This window comes from Sturnus vulgaris, chromosome 16, assembly GCF_052056855.1.
Source record: "Sturnus vulgaris isolate bStuVul1 chromosome 16, bStuVul1.hap1, whole genome shotgun sequence".
NCBI classification, from domain to species: domain Eukaryota; kingdom Metazoa; phylum Chordata; class Aves; order Passeriformes; family Sturnidae; genus Sturnus; species Sturnus vulgaris.
Window position 1 is genome coordinate 7,225,233 of NC_142258.1, and position 26,459 is coordinate 7,251,691.

Here is a 26,459-nt window from a genome sequence, read left to right on the forward strand (position 1 = left end):
GCAAGGCGAGGGTTCTGTGTTTGAATCGCGGGAGGCGGGGGCGGGCGGCGGCAGCAGTTGCCACGTTGCCGCCGGCGCAGCCCGGCCAGAAGGGGGAGAGGTTCGGCAAAGTCCGGAACCGCTCGGCAATGGCCGGAGGCGGCTGCTGAGGCGGGGAGCGGCTGCCGGCTCGCTCTGCCCCGCTCGGCGCAAGGGGGATCGCGGGGTGGGCGCCGCCGGCTCAGCCGCCCGTGAGGGGAAGGGGCGCGATGCTGGCCGATAGTCTGGTGGAGGAGTTCGAAATCCGCGAGGATGAGCCCTGGTACGACCAGCAGGACCTGCAGCAAGGTGAGCCGGGCGGCGGCGGGGGGCGTGTGAGGGAGGATGTGTAGCGAGCCGGGTGTGTGAGGGAAGGGGCCGGGGGAACCGCCGCAGGGGTCAGGGCAGGGGCCGCGTTGGGCGGGGCGTGTGAGGCGAGGGGCTGTGGGGAGCCGCCGGGCGCGGGGTGTGTGAGGGCAGGGGCTGCGGCGGGGAGGGCGTGTGAGGGAAGGGGCCGCGGCGGGGAGGCGGCGGCTCCGAGGCGGTGAGGGGCGCCGGGAAGGGCGCTCGGGGCCGGGGGTCGCGGCGGGCCCGTCGGTCGTGCCGGGCTCGGAGCGTCGGAGCCCGGGATCCCCGCACGGCCGCGCTTCCCGCCGCCGCGGAATCGCTGTCACCGGGAACGACTGCGGCCGTCTTTGTCTGAGGGAAGGAGGTGCGGCAGCCGAGCTGAATGGTGCTGGGGTCCCTCTCCGCCCGGAGGGAGGAAAGCGGCTCTCCGAAAAGTTGCACCTTTCACGGGAGGTGAAGGTGCTCTGTTCGGGGCAGGCGCTGGAAGCACCGGGCTAGGATGCGCTATTGCGCCCTGTTGAGTTCTTTGTAAGGGCTTCCAGTCGATGAAGTTGTAGTCGTAGCAGTGCTCGATTCGTTACAGGTTCCTTATTAGAAACTCTTTAGGTTTTCTTAATAAAATATCAAATAATTCCACTACTCCTCAGAAATATACATGTTTAGCGTCTGTATGTAATTCCATCAGTAGGTCTTAAAACACCACATGCGAGAGGTAAATGCTGTTCATTTCACAAATGAGAAAGGAACCACAGGAATACAAGTATAATTGCACTAAAAATCTTTTAACAGGCATGATATGGAAAGAATGTGCAATTTCCTTAAGAGCTTAGTGGTGTTTATGACTAGTATTTATTTAAGTTACTTAGTTCTACTTTTTGTTCTTAATCCCGAGTTTGTTTTGAAAAGCCAGCTCAAAGCTGTGGCTTCCTGAAAACCTGCTCCAGTCTTACGTGTTTTGCTTTTATATTGAAATACATTAATACTTGGGATTGGAGGGTGCTGCTGTACTGTAAACCATAGAGAAAGCCAGGCAGTATTCACACTGACATCAAGTATTTGACAGCAGAAACTCTTTTTGAGACGGGACCAGGTCTCTCTAATTGTATGCTATATAAAATAGCTAAATGAAAGCTGTATTTAGGTACTCCTCACCCAAAATTGATGTTTTCCTGGCTCTAGGATACAAACAAATCAGTTGAAATAAGATCCTGAAACTACAGTTTGCTGTCAAAGGGAAGAGAGTGAAAAATTTGAAGACATGATTTTACTTTGTCAGTGTTTATGGATTAGAAGACCTAAAAAGAGACTTCACAATGTATAACTGCTGACTTCTTGCCTTCTTGATGTTTTTCTACTTTCATATTTTAATTAAAATGAGTGAAATAATCACCAGTTGACTCTGCTGTCAGCTTTTAAGAAACATTCCATTCTAGAGGTTAGTGTGTTTTGGGGGTTCGGTTAATGTACCTCAACATGTGGACAATCTTTTTCTGGGGATTCTCTCTTTACAAGCCTAAACGGAAGCCACGAATAGCCTTGCCAAAAGGAAAAGGAGGAAAATAAAGTGATGGGCAAGTTGAAATTCAAAGAAGAAATTCCTTACAGGAATGTTTTTTAAACGTTGTGCTATACTTCCTTTCCGGACTCTGAAGGATACTACTCCTCCTGCTGCTAAGGCTGAGACACACGGATGTGTGTAAACAGGGTAGTAAGAGTGCTTATCAAGGTCTCGTGAAACTTCACAACCCAAACAATCAGTGCATGTTTAAAAACTGACGACTATGATTATGAGAACCTCGGTTGTAAAACATTAGAAGGCACCCTGAAACAAGCTTGAAGTCCTTGTCAGTTGGTCTTTGAAACTTAAAATTACAGTAGGGGTTTTGGAAAACCTTGATAGTCTTCATAGGTACCAAAGATTTTTGCCTTGACAGTAGAGATGGGCTTTTCTGGCATACTGCTCATGCATAAAGTGCTCATGGAATTCTTGTAAGGATGGGAACAGCCATCCTGCTGCAATGTTTTGCTGAAGTATGCTGACCTTTAAAAAAGAATTTTTTTATATGGACTGTTCTTTTTGCATCTTGCTATTACTCACTTTTACAAAACAGAGGGTATCCTGAATATGAAATAGGAAACTAAGTAGGAAAAAAGTTTTCATTTTACAGTTAACTTACACTAGGCTTACTTATACATCTTGTGCAGTTAGTGCCTTTTGCTGTTCAAAAGAATAAGCTTAATTTTAGATTGAAAATTCTCTGAATAATTTTGTTAGGTGGGTTATGAAAAAATAGAGAAGAATAGAATAGAAGAATAGAACAGAAGAATTTTGATACTGTTTTATCCTTTTTTCAATGATGGTAATGCAGTCAGAAGAGATAGTGAAGCAGTGGTAACTGAGGACTGTTCAACATCACGGGAGACATCCTTTAAGTCTTATTTTGGAGGTTTCTGATGGTGCTGTTAAACACCAGTACAACTAATCAGATTTACTAAAATGAAGATCTTTAGATCTGCACATACGCATTTTGCATTATTAAAATCCTCTCTGCTTCCATCTTTATGGTGAAAAGGAAAAAGGCATGTCTGTCAGAATTTAGCGGTTGCTTTACATAAATTTACAACAGAAAAATGTAGTTTTGCTTCTAGTGTTCTACCATAACTCTCTCCAGAGAAATGTAAATTAATACTTTACATATTGTATCTGGCACATCTCTGCTGTAAAATTTGCTCCTTACAGGGCTTCCAGGTACTTGACAATGTAGAAAAACGGATACAAAAATTTTCTGAATTTTAGAAGAGATGAAATTGTTTCAGAACCTGCTTTCTCTAGAGTTAAGGCTTTATTGTATGTTCCTGAGCGCTCCCACTTGTATTTTCCCCCTCAGAAACAAATTGCCTTAATTATAAAAGTGTTTCTCCCATAGTAACCCATTTGTGCTTCTTGCAGTCTAACAAACAGAATGAGTGTGAAGTATGACATGAATTCTATTATTCACCTTGTATTCCAAGTATTGTGTGGTATGTGCTATTTGATTTAGTAGATGAGGGGGCATTTAAGAATGAAGCCATAAACTCCTAAATGTACTTAAACATGAAAACCAACTTTCACTTCAGGAAGGGAAGTGGTAGTAATTCCATTATGCATTATATCTTTAACATAATCCTAAATCCTCTCTAAAGCTCTTATTCTACTCTATTAAAATAAAAGAATAGACTATTTAGTCTTTGCCTTGAATGATGCTAGTATTGTTTTAAAGATGGTGGTTCCTAGGAAAGATCTGTGCAGTACGAGAACTTGTGAAGCAGAACTCCATTTCCTATAGGATAATGAATTCATTGAATTTGAAGACTACAGTATTCTGTAACGAGATAGAACAAACAGCTTGGTGTTTGACTGGGAGTTACTCTGTCCATGGGTAAACAATGTGCAATCTGTTTACCAAATGGGAAAAATTTAAGCAGGATGCCTTAAGTTTTCCTTATCCAAATGCTTTAAATCCTGCTTCTTAATGAATGGTGCTACAGTGAAGAAGTGATGTGAATATAAACTCCTAAGTATAGACCAATATGCCTTGTGCCTTCTAATTGTACCTCTTGTGAAACTGAAGAACTCCCATGCAGTGGGATTTCTTTTAGGTAATTTTTACGGCATTAATGCTAAGAATCTGACCTTAAGGTAGGAAACAAGGCATTGTGGCTGTAAAGAATGTGTAAAGAATAGCACAGCTGTTGTTTTGCCAGAATTGGATATCAACAGCTTCATAGACAAATGTTTGTACTGACTTGTCCTTGTAAGTCTGAATTTGGTCTTTGGCTTATGTGTGGAGATGGAGTAATCGTTGTGGACAGGCTGCCAAACTGAAGGTTAGCACAAAACAATCTTGGAGCAGTATTGTATGTATTACAGTTCCTAGCTGATAAGATAACTGAGAGGGGGCAGGAAAGAGGTAGCACAACATGTTAAAAAAGGGCATCACAGTCAAATGAAAGTGGAATTAATGTGTTTACTTCCCTGGCTGTAACTACTGATGATGCAATACATGTCTGCTGTTTATTAATTTAAGACTTCTTGATGTGACTCAAAGTTTTTCTTGACTTTTCTTCTCTTTCTGATTAATGATACAAGTCCTATGTGAGAACTAACTAGGTGGTATTGCATGCATGCAGGTCATGGGTCATGTGATGGGAAGGAGGTGGAAAATAAGAGATTTCTAGAAATCTGTTGGATCTTTGATGTGTAATACCCTCCACAGAGTAACTACAATTTTAGTATTAATACCAAGATTTATTACTTTGTCACATTATGTTAGCTTTTAAATTACTTATCTTTCAACATAATAGTACAGAATATCTAGCACTTCTGATGCTGTTGAGCAAATATCAAGCTTCCCTCTAGAATAGAGCTGAGTGTTCAGATGACTTATTTCTTAATTTGCAACAACTACAGTCACTGCACCCTGGAGGTGATTGAAGATGACTGAAGTGAAATTGAGATTAAGTGCCTGAGAACAAATGACATTTAAAGTGATGTTTTGGAGCACATTAAATAGTTCTTGCCACCTGGGTTTATGAGCTTGAAAAGCAGAATAGCTGCAAGTCTTCATCAGTTTTATGTCTTTTGATATTATTGTTTCACCATAAAAAGCATCTGAAACTTTCATTTAGCACTTTGATCCTGTGTGACCTGGACTCTGGTAGAGGGTTATGGGGAGGAACAGTCAAGTCAATAAGGAGTTCATCAGCTTTGGCCTGGGTCTAGACTGATGAGCATTTGCAGGGTCTGCTGTCCTTATTCTCCCGAGTGCTGCAAAGAGGGGGAAGCCCAAGAGACCTTGGGCAGAGCTGGTGTAGACTGGGCACAGTGTGGGAGGTGAACATGGCTGGATGTGCCTGAGGAAGCTTCATGAAATCAAAGTGTCTCTGGGCCTCAGGGCTCACCTAGACTTGCATTAGAGATGGTAGATGAATGTTCTACTTAGTATCAGCTAACTTCCATGTTGGGTACTGGAGATTACTTGGAGCAGTTATAACAGCAATAAGAAAATATGTCAAATATTTGATAACAGGCTTTAGAATTAGATTACATCATTGTTTCTCTCACTTACATGCAAACATAATTTCTTTGTTTAGATCTTCACCTTGCTGCTGAGCTTGGCAAGACACTACTGGACCGTAACACCGAACTAGAAGAATCCTTACAGCAAATGTATGCAACAAATCAAGAGCAATTGCAGGAGATAGAGGTAAAATATCTAAAGGATCCCCATGTGAAAGCATCTAAACCTGCAACATACAGTATATAAGTTAAGATCTGAATTTCTTGAGCTTTAATGGAAAACACTGAACAATCTTTCACCACTTCAGCTATTTTGAGAATTTGAGAACCAGTATAGGTGGCTCATACTTAGAACTGTTTCTCTGATTACCAGAAGCTTTGTGCCACTAAATGTTGGATTTGGTTTGTTTAATGAAAAATTACTGGTATTTTTCAGTTCTGTACAGAAAAGATATTTCAGTTATTTTTATTGCTAAACTTTGCTGATCTTGCCAGGTAAAATAACAATTATATGATGATAAATACATTAATAATGTAAATATTACGTGAGAGTTTTAATGATTGTAGCACTGAAATTTAAATGCTGATAAGTGCAGAATTGAGATTTAAGTAAAATCTGAAGATATGTACTTCCAGTAAACTGAGCTGTGATAAAGGGGGATAAAGTCTATTTGAATATAGAAGAAACCCTGCAAGGACAAGAAAAAAAAACCAACAAACAAACAACAAAAAAATAGAAAAAAATCCCACTTAAGTAGTATCTAAATATAGGATACAGTGGATATATTGTTCCATATTTTCCAGGGAAAAAACCCAAAAACACAACCATTCTTTCAAAACCACTCATCTCTAGGTAATAGAGTGGAAAAACCTGGCTATTTTTGGAAAATTTTCTTTTTTTTTTAACATTGCCTGTGTTCTTGCAGACCTAGCATTTGTCAGCATAATGAGATTTTTTTCAGCTATTAGAGGGCAATGCATGGTCTCTAATAATTAAATTATTAAATATTCAGGACTTTGCTGACTGACAACACATTGAAAACACAGTCAGCATTTCAGTTTGGTTCTGGTGTGAATCACAGGGAACAGGCTGTGACTGGTATGTACCAGATTTTTACAAAATCTGAGTTCCTTTGTTCTAGCAGTACTGCAGTTAGAGATGTGCATTTTGTACAGCTGCAACTTCAGACTGAAAACACTCACTATTGTAGTGGCAACAGGTAACTGAAAGAATCCTAACCATAATAATTACAGAACTAGAGGTGTCTTTAAAGTAGTGAACACAAATGCAGCATTTTTAGTAAGTAATGAGTGATTTCTGAGTGCAGGTTTGATTTGTGGGCGTTTTTAGAAGTTACTTTTGTTTTGTACCTCATCTGTTGGCTCTTTCTTCTGTTATGTGCTAACTATAATCTTTGTTATCCTGTTCATCTTGAGATACCATGGTTGGAATGGCTGATATTTATATTACTGCCACAGCGTTAGAAGATATATTTACTTATGCAGAGACTGAAAATACCTCATTGCCATGAATGGTTTTTATAAAAAGATTAATTCTTAAGGTGTAGAGAGGACAAACACTTCCGAGGTGCTATACAAATACTGTACACAAGGTAATTGTATGAACAACCATATTTAAGAAAGCATTCAGCAGAGTTACAACACAACTTTTGAAATAAGGTACCAGAACTTTGTGATAGGCAACTAACCTGGCTGATCAAGTGTAGCTACTTAAAAGCAGCTGTATTTTAACACTCTCTATAAATGTGGAAAATACATTATTGCTAAGCTACATTGATGTACAGAAATAGTCTAGTGCTGTTAAGAATGCAATATCCTATTGGTTTAAGCCAGTTTGTTTGCTTAAGCTGTTCTGTGGTTCAGTGTTTATAGAGGACATAAGAGAGCTTTAGCTCCAGAAGTGTCACAAATGTCCTTCCAGCAGTGATCTATAGTTGGTGTGTTGCAGGGGCAAGAACCTGTGGTCAGACAAACTCAGACATGACACATTAATTTTTTCTTTCAATGTCTTGCTCTACCAAGACTTTGGCAATACTAGTTTTTGAAGGCTTTATCTGATACCTTTTCAATATCTTTCTTCCTCTCCCTCAAGGAGAGTGGGAGATGTGTATTGGATTGTCCTATTAGCTCCCTCCAAGAGGAGAGGGAAAGAGTGGGAGAACACTGCCACAACAAGAGTTTTTGTGATGCTTCTGACATATAAGTAGTGCCTGCACCTTTGCCCAGCTTGTTGAGCCAAAGACTGTATTTGTATCTGCTGTAGTAACATGCTGTCTTCTCAGTGCTATCTCCTGTCTCAATCTTTTCTCTTTCCTCAGTGCCATTTAAAAGTGTAATAGCAGCACAAAATTTTTTCTTTCTCCAAAGAAGTTTCTCTTGCATCTGGATTTCTGGCAGAAAAGGGAAAATGAACCTCTTGTTCAACTACCCAGAGAAACCCTTCAGTTGAGGAACTATTACACAAATTCACCGAAACAAATGGGAATGAAATTTGCATGTGCAAGGTGTAAAGCAGTTCAATCTATTCTTTTCATACCAGCACTGCTGTCTCTTGTGGGATCACAGGATACCCTATTGCACAGGATACATGTGCAAATGGCATATTCAGTCTCTATACTTAATTTTTCCCAGTTTTCAAGTGCTTGTCTCTGTAACCTACATATGATCTTTCAGCTATTCCTGTAGCTACTCTGTTGAATTTCTGTACAATCTTTTTCAGTGCACTATATCCATGTAAATCTTTGGGACCCTTTTCCTATTAATTTGGATCTTACAGGTAGAAAAGTCTATAACTGGCAGAAAATCATTCTGAAATATGGCACTGTCTTGTCTGCACTGGAAGGGAAGGGTCAAAGGCTGCAGTGTGCTTAAGATTACATCTCATATACTAAATACTAACACATAAAGAATTTTACAGCTTTGGATCATTATATCTGACCTTTGTGCTGACACGTGTGCCACTAACTAATCACTGTAGTAATAAATAAATAGTAATAAAGGAGTAGTAATAAAATAAAAAGTAAAAAAGGCTGCATGGAAACAGCAACTTCCTTCCTGAATCAATTCTCCGCACTCAGGTGTTGGAAATTGTGACACTAGGCAATTTTCATATGCTAGAATGCAAGGTGCTGCTTCATGTAAGGGACATAGATTAAACGTGAACTTCTCAAGTACTTATTCCATCATCTTTGGTGGTCTGGTTATGCCAGGTCAGCTGAACACCAGCCCTGAAGATACTGGAGATGGAAGGTGGAGGAAGTGGTGCTTCAACCCTTCCATTCATCTGGAATTTCTACAAAAGCCCATTGTAATAAGAGGCAACATCTCTTCAGGCACCAAAGCCTTGGCTCCTGTGCTTAGGCACACTTGTATTGCTGAAGAAAGTCTGAGGATCTCCAGCTCCTTCCTTCAGCTACAACCAATAGGGAAAGTTAATCTGAAATGGGTCACATTGAGATTCTACTGCTAATCTATGTTCTATTTTTGTGTAAATCCTCTGTCATGTGTGCACAGGCTACAAAAGGATCTAGCCAACAGCTATCATGTTGATCTTCTAGAAGTCTGTATGGAGCAGTTACTAGTCCTAGATTAACTTATTATCTGTTCTTAAATTGCCTAAAATGTAAACCCACCAATCTTTTAATGAGGTAAAAGGTTAAGTAGAATATTAGAAGTTTTGAGTATGTAACAGGCCTATGTAAAGAGAAGTAATTCTGCCTAGGAGTTTGCTGTATGTTCCTATTTGAAGCTTAGCTTTAAGAAAATAACATGTAGCAATACAGAATATATGGTAAAATAGAGATTTTATATAAGAACAAAATATTTCAGATTTAGGGGGTTAGACTCAGAAAAGAACTGTCTCATGTAAATGCTTATGTCCTGGGTGGGAGAATATAATATCCTTTTTAAAAATTTTTTCTTTTAAAGAGATTTAGGTGATTGTGAACTGCTTAGACTAAGAATTCCAAGCTTTCTGACATTATTCTGGAAACCAAACAGTCTGTGTAGTTAATTGTAAAACTCAAGAGGATTAAATTGAGAGTATTTTATGTGAGGCTTTATTTTTTTAAAAAAGGCCAGGAGACCTTTGTTTGGGATTACAGTAACTGGAATAGTTCCCTGTGAGTAATTAAAGATTTGAATTCAATAACTTGATTATACTTCTTGACACATATTAGCCCACATACTGTCTAAAGACTGATCACAACATAAATTCTGCTGTGCTGAACCTAATGCTGCTTCAGACTGGAAGAACTTAGGTCAGCTGAAAGTACATTTAATTATGGATGGTGCTGCCCAGTATTTCAGTTTTAATGTTGAGAAAGTTGTTGGGTCAACATAGTTTAAAAGTTTCTGTTGGAGCACACTTCAACCTTTAGGACACAGTGGACAGGTAAGGGCTGTGTTGGAGCCTGAAGGCTCTATCAGTGCTGACTGCAGCACAGGCTCATTGAGAAAGCACAGATAAAGAGAAACTGGCACCATCAAACCCAGCTCCTCCAGGTAAGGGCTGCTTTCTCAGCCTCAGGTGACCTCCATGACAAAGGCAAGCTGCCTAGCAAGTTACTGATAGTGTCTCTTCAGCTTACCAAAGCAAACACGGGAATTTGCAGGAATTTTAATTTAGAAAACTCAGGAGTTTCTCTCCGAGTGTGAACAAAAATGCAGCATAGGAGCTGTAGCTTGTGTTTCAAGAGTAAACCAGTAACAGCAGAATGTCTTGCAGTACCTCACAAAGCAAGTGGAGCTCCTGCGACAGATGAATGACCAGCATGCAAAAGTCTATGAGCAGCTGGATGTGACAGCAAGAGAACTGGAAGACACTAATCAAAAACTGGTTGCAGAGAGTAGAGCTTCACAACAAAAGATAATAAGGTAACAAACTCTTACAGATTTCCCCCCCCCCCCCCCCCCCCCCCAGCTGTTAATATCGGTAAGAGCAGTCCAGGTGTATTTCTGTAGTTACTGGGTATCTGTCTCTGTCTAGTACTGTTCTACAATACTGGCAAATTGAAGGGTTAGTTTTATTTAAAGGCCTTTTCACCTTTTAGCTTGACAGAGACTATTGAAAGTCTACAAACACACATAGATGACCTGCAGCGACAAGTGGAAGAACTGAAGAAGCCTGGACGAGGCCGGATGAGCCAGGAGAGATCTGAGCAGCCAAGATCAATGCACAGTTTCTCATGTTTGAAGGAGCTGTATGACCTCCGCCAGTAAGACTTTTAACCTTACATAGTAAAGAACACTGAAACTATTTTAAGCAAAACTTTAAAACCTAAGACACAAGCACAGATACCAGATAAGCAGGAAAAAAACTATCTGATGCTCACTCAATTAGCAAAGTATCTCTGCTGTGTGGTACTGTCATTACTTCTGGCCTGCTTCTAGACCACACTGGTATTGGTGCTCCACTTTCTCCTCAGAGCCAGCCATATAAAGTAGTAGCCTAGAAAACTTACAACAATTTGCACCCCAGTGTTTTCAGTCAGATAAAAGCAAACACACAAATAATCTGAAAAACAAACTTACTAAATGCAAAATATTTCATGTAACTTACTCTTTCCTTGGATGTCCATGGATGTTTCCTTAGCTTTTTTTAACTTAAGCTGGTTAAAGTGATACCTAAGCTGGGAAAATGGTGCCTGGGCTGCTGGGATGCCTTTTAAATGTAGAGCTAGAGCCATTTGACTCAGGTGAACTGCATTAGTGGGGCCAAAGGGACAATCACCTGGTATAAGCTTAGACTAACTGCAAGCCTACAAGGCAATTTGTAAGTCAAGCATCTCCACAGACAAAACAGGCCATTGTGTCTACATGGAGGTAATACTCCAGAATAATTCATAAATCCAAAAAGAAGTTATTTCTTGGCAATTCAAAAGATAAGTGGATCCTTTAAGCTGCCAAAGGCTTGTGAAAATACCAGCCTCCAGCATCGCTTTGTCAATTATGAAACTTGTTTCTACATCAATAGTGACAAAAGTTACAAGAGTGGAGTGCTGTAGAAAAAATTAGTGTTAGAAAGTACTGCATGGTACAGAGAGACAATGTGTATTTAAACTTGAATTATAATTTAAACTTTTATTATTCAATGAGCTTGTCTGTAACATGAAACTGTTAACAAGCTTCCATTCTGCCTAAGCTGTGAGCTTGGTTTGATGGCATGTAAGTTCTTACAAACTCTGTTTTTATTACTAAATTGGCTGATTGGTTAGTGCAATGGCCCCTGTTAGTGCTCTGAAGTGTGTTAGCACACAGTTTAAATATGTCATTAGTTACACAGGACAGGAAAACTTTAGGTGTGGTCAGCTGTACTTCCTATGTTTGATAATCCTTATTTTGTTTCTGCAGGTATTTCGTTTACGATCACGTCTTTGCAGAAAAGATTACTTCGATGGACAGTCAGCTAAGTCCTCTAGAAGAAGAAAATGAGAAGTTAAAGAAGGCAGTGACAGTTCTACAAGCCCAGCTGAACCTAGAGAAAGAGAAGAGGGTAAGCATGGAAGAGGAGTACAGTCTTATGGTGAAAGAAAACTGTGACCTGGAGCGGAGGCTGGTTGATACGGACTTGTATCGGGCTCGCGCGGAGGAACTGGAAACAGAAGTAGCTGAAATGCGACAGATACTTCAGTCTGAAAACACGCTCCATAATGCCGAGAAATTGGTGCCAGAATCCTTTTTCATTTCGTTCAAGGAATCTCTAGACAGGGAGCTTGGTCAGAGCCTGGCAGACGATGGACTTCTGACAGTATCCGAGCTTGAGAAGAAGGCACTGAAACGGAGCAGCAGCGAAGGCCTCCTGAGCAGTGCTGCTGGGGCAGACATTCTCAGGGGCCATGAAGAAACGTGTATCAGGAGAGCTGAAGCTGTGAAGCAGCGAGGAATCTCTGTACTCAATGAAGTTGATGCTCAATACAATGCTCTGAAAGTGAAGTATGAAGAGCTTTTGAAGAAGTGTCAAATGGATGAAGATTCTGTGAAACACAAGGCTGTACAAACACTGAAGCAGTATTCCAAAGACCTAAATGTGGGGAACACCCAGTATGATCTTTCAGCTAGCAATCAAGAATTCACAATTGCTGAGCTAAGTGACTCTTCCACAAATGCTCCCCCTGAATATAAAGCACTATTCAAGGAGATTTTTAGCTGTATCAGAAAAACAAAAGAAGAAATAGATGAACACAGAGCAAAGTACAAGACTCTCTCCTCTCAGCCATAACACCTTATGTGTTAGTCAAGAACACATTTCATATGAATGTCAGAAGACCCCTTAAACTGATGTGTTTCTTGAGCACTCAAAGTGAATGTTTTGGATTGGCTGGTAGCCCTGTAGTTAACAAGCTAGTTAGTTATCAGCTAGATTTCCAGTTCCTGTGTAGCAGTAGATTTAATGTTTAGCACTGTCGCACAAACTAGTGGTTGTAAAGCAAACAAACATCATAGCTTAATGCTACACTACTACTTCATATTACACTTCATCTCTGGCCAGAGCAGTGACTGACACTTGTTTCCTTAGTCCACTTCAGAAATAACAGAGCTAAGGACTCTGAATCTCTCACAAGAACCAGACTGAAGCTTTTCTTTGGTTCACAGGGATGATCTAGCCCTGTGACTACACTGATGTAGAAAATGAACAAAAGCAAAGCCCCGACCAGTCCCAGGGGCAGCATCTCTTCAGCTCCAGGACCGGAGCAGTCCGGCTGATCTTGCTTTGGCAGGGTGGTGGAAAGCTGTGCTTGCTTTAAGCCAGTACCACGTTTTCACAATCACTAAGCTCTCCCACAGATTAATATAAATGTCTTCCTACTAAGAAAGGATTTGATGTAAAGTTTGTGTGGCTTTTTAGATATGGTTTCTTTTGTAGGGCACTTTGTCTTAAGGCAAGCTACTGTGAATTGACTCTATGTGTTATTTGGGACCTACGGTTCTCTGGTGGAATGTCTGCAAAGTACATTTTTGTGTGTATTTGTAAAGTTAGAGAGTTGTTATTTAGCTATTTAACTTTAGAAGTAGCACTGACATAGTGGAGTAGCTTTTAATGTTGCATACCACAAACTCCAAGTGCTTGAAGAGACAGGCCAGGTACAAAACCTTATATTGTCTGTTGCTTCCAGTGTCAGCCTCTCTGGACCTATTCCATGCTTCCAGTGGGGTGGGAGGATGGACACTATTGCCAGCACATATCCTACTGAAAATGGGACCACACTCCTGTTCTCCCTCTCCTTTTCCACTCCCTAATAGTAATTCATACAATACTTAATTTCTAAAAAACAAAGAACATGGAGAAGGTTGTTCTTTGGAACACTGAGAAATTAAGAGGAAGAAAAAAGGCACAGTGAAACGTGATGTCCTTCTCCTTGTAAAGGGTCTCATAGCTTAATGTGGCCTGCAGTTCTTGGGAAGCAGCTTCCTACTAAGATGCTGTGAGGCACCAAACCCTTGACCCAGAATGTTGACAGTTTCTCAGCTTTAGTCCAGCTGCTGCAGCTCTGCTGTGTTATGCTGTTCTCTGTTCACCTTGGCCTTCAGGTGCAGTATTAAAACTTCATGTTGTGGAAGTTTCTCTAAAACATGTATTGCAGTCTGAAAATTATTTAAAAATGGGAATCTGAATCTTCTGAATATTTTTCTAAGCAAATAAATAATCCAGTCAAGCTACATGCCTAAGTAGTAATTATATCCATCTGTGCCAATCAGGAAACTGTATTTGGTGCAGATGGCACCTGCATTATCTAGTTTTGCCATCTTTCCTAGAGAGCTCAGATGGAGTTCTCATGAAATTTGTATTTTAGAAAAGTTATGCTACATGGAAAAGAACAGGCTTGTCTAGGACAGAAATCCAGATGGAAGCAAGTAGTCTTTCCTCATTGTTGTGGTTTTTGTCAGTTCTGTTCAAAAAAGAGGCAAGGGTGGGGAAAGCAGAAAAGCTGCTCTGCCATGAGGTTACTGTCCTGTCAGTGTGTCCCTGCCACCTGCACCTGTCCCACCCCAGTTTGGAGATGAAAGCAGTAACCTGAGAAAGGCACAAAGTGGTTCACTACCAGTGTTCCTTACCACTTTAGGGATGGGCAAACCACACCTGCTGGGCAGAAGACGTGTAAAAGCAGTTGCAGATTTTTGGTTAAATAGGTCATCTTCAGTGGTTTATTACTTTTGGCTAATTTAGAGCACTTTGATAGGAACCATTTCTATGCTTTAAAATACCAAAAATATATCCTCAGAACTTCTTGATTCTTCTGTATTGTACTTCCCCCTTGGCTACCTGTGCCACTGCTGAGCTCTGGCTGTCCTGCAGCACTTACCTGTCAGGCTGTGCAGTAAATCCCTTCAGGCTGGGCTCTTAGAGCTGCTCCTGGAGCATGGCTTTCCCAGAGACCTTTCCAGCCACAGCCACTGGGTCAGTGCCAGCCAGGGCTGCCTGAATATAAAGCACATCCCAGTTTTATTTATGCAATTAATACACTAACCTATTAAATAAGGAAGTTTTAGCCGTTCAAAACCAGCCATTTTCCACCAAAATGGGATATGCCGTAAGTATGGTAACAATATTCTTAGCCAGTATTCTTACCTGGATTAACTACCTTAATCTTCTTATTTTGGTCAACAACTCAACTCAGCCTTTTCTGAGCATAAGTAGATGAAATCAATAGAATCCCCTTGAGCTTCTCATGTGATGGAAGCTGCAGCAGAGAACAGAACAGGAGCAGCAGTGCCCGTGCTGTGCAGTGCCCACCGCCGATGTTCCTGCTGGTACTGCAGGTAAGGCCAGTTCAGGACGAGCCACCAGGGCTGGGTCCCTGTCCCTGCACAGCCCCAGGGAGCTCAGGGACTGCACTGCACTTCGTTCTCCACCTCTGTCCTTCTCCAAGCCTTCAAGATGCAAAAGGAGCAAGTGCAGCTTCTGTTTCTTGGACAAATACAAGGCGGGGTAGAGTTGACCTTTGTGATAAATTTTTATTTAAAAATTACACAAAATAGAGGTTTTACATGGTTGCTGTGTGGTAACTACAGCTGGATGCCTTCCAGAGAGTGCCCTCGGTTACTTACCTTGCTCTGTCACATACAGTAATGCACAAAGTCCCTCAAACCAACCCCACATCAGTAGAAGAAATCCAGTAGTTGTTCCCTGTGTTTCAGATGTAGGTACTTCTCCAAATAACTCATTTCACAGATAACAGGTGAGAACAATGGTTATGTAGTACAGAGTTCACAGACAGTTATTTTGTTCCCCCCTCCCAGGCCTGACATTCCTATGAACACGACTACCCCTGCTCTTTTTATGAAGAGGGCTCAAGGGCTATGACAATGCTCACACTATAGTATGAGCATCCAGGGATTTAACAAAAACTGGGATGTTTGTAAACAAATTTAATTTATTGGCATTACTTACAAAATAAAGTTTTAGACCATGATTTTCCATCATGTCTGTGTCACTATATTGTTTTATTTTTTCATAATGAAACAGAAGGAGAATTGCAATACATTAGAAATCCCAGATTAATCAAGCTGCAGACAGGGTCCCACGGTGCCTTCCCGGCGACTCCGGCGCCTCGGAGGCCATGCAAACTCTGAGTGTGGGGATGTCAGTGGCTGCCTGCAATGGCCACGTGCCCCAGAGCAGCTCAGATCCCGCCCTGGCTGCCGAGGCCACGGCATTGCTCCAGCTGTGCCACCCGCTGTGGGTTCCTCTTGTGTCCCCGAGATCACCTGACACCACTGCCACCGCTGTCAGGACTGCACCGTCCCCTTAAGATACCACATTCCACCGTAGCTCACGCAGCAGTCCTGAGGAGACAGGGAAAGGAAAGGCTCTGTTGGGCTGCCCAGGGTGTGGTGGAGGCACCATCCCTAGAGGCATGGCAGGAGTGTCTGGATCTGGTGCTGGGTGATGTTTCATGGTTGGACTGGATGATCTCAAAGGTCTCTTCCAACCTTGAAAATTCTATGATTCTAAAGTCCAAGAAAGTCTTGGGGAAACAACTGGCAGGCTCTGGGACAATAAACGTGATCAGTACCAAGCCCTTCTCCAGTGCACAGGAGAGAGCATGAACCCAGGGCACAGAGTAACCCCACCCTGAAGGACAGATGGCTTCAATGGAGGGGACACACAAGGGGGGAAGGCTGAGAGCCACAAAGGGACAAATGCCAAGGCAGTGAGGAACAGCAGTGGCTCATCGGGGAGAACCTGGGGCTCCTGCAGAAGCCAGCTGAGGGAGGGAAGGATGTGTGAGGGCTGGAGAAGCAGGGCAGTGGAGGGGTAAAGAGGGGCTGAAGCCCAGGGGAAGAGGCTGAGGGGAGCAGCGGAACAGCAGAAGAGTGAGGGCAGTCACTGGATCTGAAGCCTTTTAAGAAATGCTTTGTATGATAATGAAGTGTCAAACCTCAGAGCCCTGCTGTGACCACACGTGTGCTGTGCTTAGGGCTGGAGAGCACCTCAGCAAAGGAGTGCAGGGATTGGGGTGTCTTGGGGCTCATTTCCTTGTTTCTATTAGGTGAGCACACTGAGCTAACTGCTTCCCTTTTGCTCCACTCTCCCTCTTAGGTAATTCAACACAGGCTCAAGTACTACTGCAGAACTCAGGCTGTGGATCTTAAATGTATCTTTGTTTCTGAAGTCTTGGGGCTTATCCATAACAAAAACAAACCCAGAGGTTAGAAAAGAGGCTTTACAAATTTTGCAAATGCAAAAATACAAACCCTGTCAGTCTGTTCCTCAGTGTATAAAAATGAGCACAGGCAGACGGGGAAATAAAAGTCAACAAATCCAATTTCACTCGAAGTGGAATCCAATCTCTTGTGGCTTAAAGAAGCCAGAGAATCCTCCCATTTCATTAAATCATGCTTCTAAATTTTATTTCAGAAACAAAGGTGATTTCCCCTACGCCTATGACAAATGTATTCAAGGCAGTAAAGCCTGCCACAACACAAGGCTGCTCACCCACGACTTAGTCACATAAAAACAGTGCCTGATGATTTAGGGGCAAGTATTTTTTCTAGAAACAGGTTATCTGTTAAATAGCAACAGCATCATGAAAAACTAATGCCAGTACATTGTCTAGATGTTCCAGGAGAGCTGATACTTGAGCTCATGTAGTCGCTGACAAATCCCCCAGCACAGCAGCCAAAGGAAATACTGTCTAGCAGGCAGAAATGTCTGTGCTTACTTAACTGCTAAGACGACCAGGTTCTTTCAAGCAAGACCAGTTTGCTTATTATCACAGCAACAGATCTGTAGCTCTTCAAAGATGCTATTATTCATTTGCAGATCACAATGTAATAAAGTACTTAAGCACTTGTCTTATTGAAGTGGGTGACAGTGAGCAAAGGCCCAGCCACAATGATTAAAGTATTACATTAGTTGGCAACTTTCTGCTTGGCCATCCTGCATCTCTTTTAAAGTCATGGGCTGTGTGGTCTGTATTTATACCTCAAACTCCTTGAGCAAGTAAATAGTGCATCTTCAAAGAGAGATGAAAGGATTCAAATAAACATTTGCAATGAGATGCATTAACAACTACTCTGCCTGCTGGTTTTGGCCTGGGTTTTGCTCTGTGCAAAGCTGCACATCCTGCTAAATAATAAAAAGCACTTCCTTCTGAACGTGTGGCACTTGTGTTCTTCAGCACGAACCAGCAGCAGTCAGTTGGTAACTCAGAGCACTGCGCAAAGCCCTCCCACCTCCTTAATGTTTAATTTTGCATTATTTAAAAATAACTCAAGTATCACATTTACTACACTCTATTCTCTGCTGCTCCAAGATGACAGAAAGATTTGTTGCAATAATACAAAATAATGTGTGAGCCATTGCTCCTTGGAGGGAAAGAAGATAGAATGAGACAAGTGAATGTTTAAGAAAACAAGCTGAAACACAGGCTTTGTCCATATCCCAACAACAACTGTTCTACCATCCTTATCGTTTGGCAGTTCAAGGTGAAATATAATGCTTTGTTCAAATCAAGCATTAAAACTCATGTATTAATTGGATCAAACCCAAAGTGAACAGAAGCTTACCTTTAACACTCTATCCACCTCCTGCTTGTTTAGATCCTCCCCACACTCCTGACTCAGCTGGTTCTGGATGACGTTCCTGCGCACTCGGTAGTTTTTCGAGAAGAGTTCAAGCAAAACTTGGCGATGCTTTAAAAGAAAATGTATCCTAAGTACACAGAGAACAACTATTCCTATCTGTCAGAACTGCACATATAGTCTGTACAATGTTACAGTCTGTACAAAACATTCCCTGAACTACATTGGAGGATTCTTGCTTCATAATCTGGAAACCATCCCATATATTCCTGCTCTGCAGCAGTGCCTTATCCTTCAAGGGCTGTACAGGGGTCCCTCCACACCCTGTGGTCACATCTGCATCTGTCCTGTGACCTGTGGCAGCCCAAAGGTAAAAAAACACACTGAAGAAGGCATTGCAATGTATTCCTCTCAAATGCTCCCATGGGAGTTCACATCACTCCAGGCAAGAGGTTGGCTAGTGCTTGTCTCTTTCCTATAAAAATGTATTCAGTTCATGGAGCTGGGAATTGCACTGCCCATCCACAGGTCGTCAGGCACCTTCCCTTTCACCCTGTTTACTCTGACAGCAGTTAGAACTCAGCAGATGCTCACATATGTTGTAATAATTTCCTACTCTTAGGTAGAAACAGATAAAACAGAAAAAACCTGTTAATCTCTGGTTAATGTTGCATTACCATAAGAGGGAGAAAAACCTAGGGCTGGATCCTGGTTTGAAGCCTGCATTGGAGAATCTTTTCATAGGTTCAGAAACAGCCACCGAGCTGGTTATTGACATGATTACCAACATGTTATGAGCTCCCTTGCAGCTGGAAACAGGTTGGTGTTGTAAACACCAACAAAGAAAGAAGAGAACTGTCTGCTGTACCAGGTCCAGAAACAAGTATGCAAACAATATCAAATGCTCAATAAAAACATAGTGGGGAATGTGACTTATTTTAGCTTTACCTGATCATAAGTGTCACCAGCTTCCCAAAGTGCATAGACCTTTAGCTCATCTGGTGAGGCAGCAGTCTGTGGAGGAAACTGAGAACAAGAGGCTGTTAAAAATAACCAGCTATTTAATGAGTTCTGCTTAATGATTCCATGATACTGTATCCCTGGACACCCATTACTGAATCAAAACCCTGGCTCCCATGGAATAATAACTGCTGAAACAGCCCAACTGCTGTCCCAGCCCAAGTGATGCCTTGGCTCTGGCAGCCCTGTGCCTGCTCAGCACCTTCTCACTGACAGCAGAAGCATGGTCTGTGTCACACCTGTGACCCAGGGAATGGGATGAGCACCATGGCACCCTGAGGTGTGTCTCAACGTGACCAGGTTTGACTCTGGTCAGGGTGGCACAACCTGCATAGGGCACTGGTGCCACATCTGTCACACACCAACCACAGCTGGGCTTTCAAGGGAAGTACTGACATACTGGAATCCCATGAACTGTGCATGGGGACAGTCTGCCACTGGTGGAGAGTTGACCACCACGTATCAGAACAATCCCAGGGCCTGGACCTCGATGGTATCTCCCATGGCAAGGTATCTAGATTTTTCCTGTCAGCAGTGTTTGCTTCCAGACCATCCAGAACAGTACTCAGCTGAGAGCACCAAGTGCATTGCAGGATCTTTCTGGAGGATTTTACCTTTACAGTGGCAAGTTTTATATATTCAGACTCCATCCTGCAGTTACCTGCTGCACTAATCCCAAGTCAGCATTACTGACAAGCAGGTGCTTCTGCTGTATTGCCATCTCTATTTTGGGGCAGACTACAGAAGACTGAACACTGACGGACGCTGAACCTGATATTTTCTCATTTCAGGCTCCAAAAGTGAAAGTTGTTTTGTGTGTTTTGTTTTTCCCCCATGTGCCAAGCTAGAGAAACAGATTCATTTTTTCTGAGGCAGAAGTCTCACACCCCTGCAGACAGGAAGAAGCACAACTGCCTCGCCCCCCCAAAATAAAATACCATCCATTTGTCTTAACATTTCCCCTTGGAACAGTGACTAATGAGCACTGCTGAAATATGCCTTCACTCCTGACATGTCTCTTCCTGTCTGTCACTAACGATTTATTCCTTGCTAACTGCCCAGACGACCTAAATCAATCATCTATGAAAAGCTAACAAGCCAGTCCCAACTGTTCCAACATCCCTCAATCCTGGCTGCTGGTACAAACCAAACCTTTCTCCCCAGCCTCCCTCACCAGCCAAAAGACTTGTGCATCTCAGAGTGAAAAGATCAGCATTTCCTTTCATGCTCTGCCTCTGATCTTATTGCAAAGGGGAAGGGTTTTGTCCAGTGGGAGCTGCCTAGTGGGATTAGCAGCTTTGACTTTCAGGTTAGTCCAAATGTCTGGAATATAAAAAGGTTTTACACTTGGTTTAGAGCCAGGATCCAGGTTGACCAGGCTCACAGTACCTGACATAATTCTCCTCCTATAAGGACGCTTGCTGAGGAATAATCTCTCTTGTAGGTTTTCAGCAGAGATAAAATCAAATACTCCAGCTTCCCTCCACACAACAGCTGCAGCAGGAATGGCAAAAGTGCAGCAGGGCACTGGGAGCACCCAGGCACAACCTGTTGGGCTCAACAAAGTGAGCCAGCACAGCCCTGGAGTGCAAACTCCTCCTGCCTCAGCCACAGGGCTGAAACACAGCTGTGTTTATCCAGCCATTCTGTGAGGAAGCAGCTTCCAAACAAACACAATACTTAGCTGGGAAGAAAAACGCACAGAATCTCCTCCTTCCAGCCTGCCTTCCTCTGCAAACTGGTGCCAACAGCTCCCTGCTTGCTTGCTCCTGTCACACAGCCTGGCCACGGGAGTGGGAAATGCCATCAGGGATTCTTCAGAGAGACACAGCCCAAACAGCTTCACTGCCTTCCCATCTGCTGCCCCTTTCCTGGTTTATCTCACCTTGATCTCCCCAGCCTCACCTTGATACAGCTCTCTGCTGCCTTAAAATCCTTTTTAAAATATTTGGTCTGTGCCCCTTCCTGCTCTAAGCCCCTGGAGCAAGTGCAGGGCTCCTGGGAGATGAACTCCCTGCTGCCCCAGGGCTGCCACGTTCAAATGGAGCCTCTCAGGGAGGAGCCCTTGGCTCTGGGAAGTGTCTCAGTCCAGCACTGAGCCACTGCCAGGCGGCCTCATGTTATAGCTACACCAGATGGAAGGGGCTGAGTGTGCCAGAAAAAAACTTATCAGCTGGAGTAATCCTAAAGGTAAACTGTTGATCTCACCTCTCAGGGAGCCTGGCACTGGCACCAGCCTGCAGGGCTCTGTGAGGGCAGGGCTGCACTCCCCTCCTATCAGCCCAGCCAGGCAGGATGCACACAACACTTACATCATTTCCCGAGGCCTCAAAAATATCCTCAAGTTTTGGGCAGAACCTTGCCACTCCACAGGCCATGGGAAGGGAGTCATGGCAGGAGCCAGCCACCCCCAGCCTGCAGGAAATGGGTGCAGATCCTCAGGAGCCAGAGTCCTGCACTGACTCCTCCCATGGGACCCGAGAGCAGCTCAGCCTGCACAGCCCAGGCCACAGGCACCGAGTCCTGCCTGCCCAAGGCTCCTCTCCCTCTCCTCTGTGTCTGTACCCTCTCCTCACCCTCTCCCACAGCAGCACCAGCCCAGGATTTGCTCTTTCCTGACCTGTGCTTTTCCCTCCCACTCGATGAGGCCAGAAAGCAGAGCAAGCACAGCACCCTGCAGGCATCCCCATGGCCCCAGCTGCAGCCAGAGTGGCCTCTCCTGGCTCCCCACAAACACCGTTTATCTCATGCCCCAGGTGCTGTTGGTCAGCTCTGTAATACATCCTGCATTCCCCTGGTAAGGTTACAGTTGCCATTTTCAGCCACATGTTTTCTATAATAGGTAAACACTCAAGCCAAAAGTGTATTCACCCCCCACAGAACATCATTTTAATTACCTCAGATCATTGATTTTTATCACCAAAGCACTTCAAATTACAGAAAACTAATGAATAACTATGAAATCCCACGCTGAACAACCCTCCAGGCTTTCCCTGAGCTCAAGCACCCTTGTTGGGTTCTGACAAAATTGTCCAGGGGAACAATCAAGAAACACCAAAGTGTGGGAGCCTATGCAAAGAGTAAACCCAGCCCCAGCACCTCTGCCATCTGCACAGAGCATCGGGGGAGGCTCAGGGGCAATGATTTACATTGACAGCAGAACAGGCTCATACACAAGAGCTCAAGTACTGAAAATTCTGAGTCAGCAGAACTAAAACTTTCAACAGTCTCCCAAGAGACATTCCAGGGACCACTTCTGCACCTCTGCAGGTCTCCTGTGACAGGCTTTTCCACACAGAAGGAAGTTCCTGGCCACCTCTCTTCAGCAGGATTTTATTTTGCTTTTTGAAGAGAAACGACCTCACTTTCACTTCTCACATGGATTTCCAAAATCCCCAAATTTCTAAAGCAAACAAGCCCCAGTCCCAAGCAGCAGAGCAGGAATGACCTCAGGTGTTCACCATCAGCATGACAGAGGCACACATGACACCAGGTGCAGGGGAGAGCCTGGCCAGCACTGAGACAGTGCCAGGTAAGCAGCACCCCAGGACTTGGAAAATGCCAGGAGAGGAAGCAGCAAGCACCACAATTGGAGCTCTCCCTAGTGACATTTCCAGGCTGTTACTTGGTTCCCAGGTGCTGCAACTTGTACTTTGCACACGTCTGAACATGTTCCTGCTGCCCCCCAGCAGCTCCCATGCTCCAGCCTCTCCCAGCCCTCCTGCTTCCTGCTCTTCTGAGCAGTTCCCATGTTCCTTCTCCTCTCTCCCAAAAGCAGCTACTCTCAAGCTCCTTCTGCTTGTAACCAATCAGCAGTGCCAGATGTCTTGTAAAATTAATTTCCTTTTAGGCTGTTTCCCATGATGCCAGATTCCCTTTGCTCTCCTAAGCAATCCACTGTCTCATGCAATCACACACGTCATTTCCACACAGACAAAGAACCAGACACCTCTGCACAGCCTAGGAGGAAACAGAGTGGCCAAGGAAACCTGCTGCAGATGGGCTTTGTCGCTTCCCAGAGGCTCTGCTGGGTGTGCCCTGCAGCTCCCAGGCAGTCAATGTCACTTTTCCTCTCTCAGCTGGGTCCCTGTCCCTGAGGGAAGGAGCTTGTGCAATTCCAGGAGAGCTGACGGGAATCTGAGACTGCCTTACATCACGTTACCAGGAGCAAGTTGGGACAGCAAATCACAGTGACCCAACACCTTGGATGTGGAAACAGAGGCCCAAGGACAACAGGGCAGAGAGGGCAGAGTGCAGAGCCTGCCAGAAGCAGGACCCCAGAAAGAATTCCAGCAGCTCCAATATGTCTAATATTGGATAGTTACTCCAAGCACATCTGTCCTTCTGGCCCACAAACACAGTACAGAAATATTTCACATCTCAGATGTTTAACTGCCCCCATCCCCCATCCCTCATCCCCCCCCCCAAAGCACACCAAGTTTTGGAAAACCATACTTACAGGCACCAAAATCTGTTTGCAGCCAGTGTCCAACACCATGTCCTGCAACATTTTGTCTGAAATGCCACTGAACAAGGTATGTCCTGGAGGCAGACTGGCTAAGTGAAGGTTAAATAACCGTTTAAGCTCACTCAGGGTGAGTACAAATTGTTTCTTAAATGTCGAGGACACAAAGGCCTTCAGTTCCTGGGTGACCCTGTCCATGCAGCCCCCGGGCAGGTGGCCATTCACAGGGTCCATGGAGCCCTGGGCTGGGTGCAGGCCATTGACCAGGCCGTTGTTCAGGCCCTCGTGGGCTGAGGTATCCATGGGCTCCTCCACACTCACAGGCTCCTCTTTAATGCGGATGTTGGGAACATCTGTCTTGGCTGAGCTGTCATTTGATTTCATCTCTGCCTTCTGCTTCTGCAACTCCTTCTCCAGCTGCCCATAGTTCTGCTTGACTTTTGCTTTAGCCATGTTGACCCTCTGCTCTCCAGAAACCAGCAGTGGATGAGCTGGTAAGAAAAAAATCTCATAAATAAATCTCAGCAAGGCTCATAGTGAAATAAAACTAGGAAATATCATCTGCTTATGAAATCTAAGGCATAAACCCAGTCTGTTGATTCGATTTTACATTAGTTTTGGGGCGTTTTGCTGGCTTTTTAAGGACAGTGTGTATTAGTTTTTCTAAAGCCAAATGCTTGGGGAAGGGTGTTCCAGTCAAGGAATCTGAAGCAAAGTGTGTTTGTTCAATCACTAGGGCCTTTTCCACAATTCAGGAAACCAGGATACAGACTGCTTACACATCTCTCCTTGTAACCCAAATACTTCTCTGTCCAACAACTCTTCTTTTTGTCTTTTAGATTCTCTAGTGGCTGGTGGGGCCTGGTGCAGCCCCTGCCAGAGGCAGCACCGGGATATCACCAGGTAGAGGGAGGAATGTGGAAGGGTTAACAGTGAACCTGCACACCCTTGCAGCACGAGAGGCTGAGACCCTCTGTTAGTATTATTAACCTGTAATGAGGAGAAAGGGACAGGAAGGAGTTCTTTCCCATGGAATCCTGCATTTCTTCTCCTCCCCACACCCAGCCATCCAAAGGTGAAAGGAAGGGGCTGTTGGCAGCAGAGGAATCCAGTCTTTGCCAAAGCAAGGAGTGCAGTGTTTGAGACACACATGCTGTTATCTTCTCTGCTGTTAGGATCACTAATCCTCTCCAAATAACCCAACACCTAATCCTTCTGAGCAGATCAGACACAGGGTATTGAAATGGATTCGTATGCTCCTTTGTCAGTTCTGCTTACACTCCTCAATTGCTCCAGTGTCTGGCACTGAGCCAAATGTCCAGCTAAAATTCAGGAATCTCAAGTTTTCACAATGTTTTGGGATTTTGGAGCAGCTACTTTAATACTAGCATCCACAGAGAAAAAGGATGTCAAAAAGAGACAGCTTCACACCTCCTTACAGCATCCTGCCATTACATTCTCCAGTAATTGCTTAGCCCTCAACAAATCACCTCATTCACATTAAGTTGCATTAACATTAAACTGAGAGGTGAGATTTATTTGTGCACTGGTCCTGTCTGTCCTCCCTTCAGGAGCTGGTTACACCCCACAAGCTGCCTTAAATGAGCAAGTGTGTAAGAGAACCAGCTGATTTTACAGCATCAAACAGCAAGTCCCCAGGGCCACAGACTCCTCCTGGCTCTGCTGCAAGGATGCCACAGTAGCTGGTATCACCCCAACTTCAGTGACATTACTACAGACTGTAACAATCTGTCTTAAATATTCCAGAGGAAATTTTAAGAAAGAGAAGTCATTAAAAAAGACCAGTCTCCACCACATTCAAAACCAGAGAGAAACTCCAAAACATCACTCAGGAGTATGGATGGGTGGATGAATACATGCAAGTGATCCAAGCACAATCCCATTTACCTGATTGTGCCTCTTGTTTCTTTGGTGTCAAGTGCTCCTTTAAGAGATTATAGACTTTTTCTAATCTGAAAGACAAAGACACAAAATTCCAGGACAGTTTCAGTTGTTATGTCTGCAATCAGCCATGCCAGCTTTAGCCATTAGCTATAACATTCCATCCCTCCAGGGAGCCAAGAACCAGGAATGACTTGAGTGATGCAGTAACACCCCCCACCACACCACTGCCTGGGCACTGTGAGGGAGAAACCTGGAGGCAGTACAGATCAGATTATCAGTGTCTACAGAACCTTGGTACTAAACAGTTCTTTGCTTTTAGTTTATTCCCCAAAATAAGAGTAAACTATTTACTTGGCCTGAATGCCCATCCACAGCATCTGTTGTCTCTGAACTATATCTGGATGTTTCTTTACAAAATCTTCATCGTAAGGGAGCATGAACTCCCAACCTTTGTTTATTCTTGCCACAGACATGTGCTCTAGGAAGTCTTTCACATCTTCTGGGCAAAGCTGAAAGAAAAAGAAAAAGCATAAATAACATGGAAGATGGTTTATACAGGACAGATGCAGCAATGAGCATTGTGCATGAAACAGGAGA

The 26,459-nt window shown here is 43.6% G+C and overlaps 2 protein-coding genes across 3 annotated transcripts in view; one reads left to right on the forward strand and one right to left on the reverse strand.

Annotated features, from left to right (window-relative positions):
- Positions 1-55: 55 nt before the first annotated feature.
- Positions 56-14,100, forward strand: CDR2 (cerebellar degeneration related protein 2). The gene is made up of 5 exons (XM_014869421.2): positions 56-327; positions 5,500-5,612; positions 10,173-10,321; positions 10,498-10,662; positions 11,798-14,100. The coding sequence occupies exons 1-5, from the start codon at positions 249-251 to the stop codon at positions 12,663-12,665; spliced, it is 1,374 nt and encodes a 457-aa protein (XP_014724907.1). The 5' UTR covers positions 56-248; the 3' UTR covers positions 12,666-14,100.
- A 1,280-nt stretch (positions 14,101-15,380) lies between these two features.
- The window catches only part of POLR3E (RNA polymerase III subunit E), a 28,269-nt gene continuing 17,190 nt past the window's right edge, over positions 15,381-26,459 (reverse strand). The window contains exons 16-21 of one of the 2 annotated variants that reach the window (XR_015807222.1): positions 26,214-26,371; positions 25,866-25,930; positions 23,952-24,448; positions 19,421-19,512; positions 18,458-18,583; positions 15,381-16,231 (exon numbers count right to left, since the gene is read on the reverse strand). Coding sequence is in view for 1 of the 2 variants with exons in the window: in XM_014869331.2 (XP_014724817.2) it covers positions 16,175-16,231; positions 18,458-18,583; positions 19,421-19,498; positions 23,952-24,448; positions 25,866-25,930; positions 26,214-26,371 (981 nt within the window). In the remaining variant the exon portion in view is untranslated. The remainder of the gene's footprint in view (positions 16,232-18,457; positions 18,584-19,420; positions 19,513-23,951; positions 24,449-25,865; positions 25,931-26,213; positions 26,372-26,459) is intronic. The other variant, XM_014869331.2, reaches the window with a different exon arrangement.

Coding starts and splice junctions, on each gene's coding strand:
- CDR2 (XM_014869421.2), top strand. CDS start 249: ATGCTGGCCGATAGTCTGGTGGAGGAGTTCGAAATCCGCGAGGATGAG. Junction 328..5,499: donor CCAGCAGGACCTGCAGCAAG/GTGAGCCGGGCG, acceptor TTCTTTGTTTAG/ATCTTCACCTTGCTGCTGAG. Junction 10,663..11,797: donor GAGCTGTATGACCTCCGCCA/GTAAGACTTTTA, acceptor TTGTTTCTGCAG/GTATTTCGTTTACGATCACG.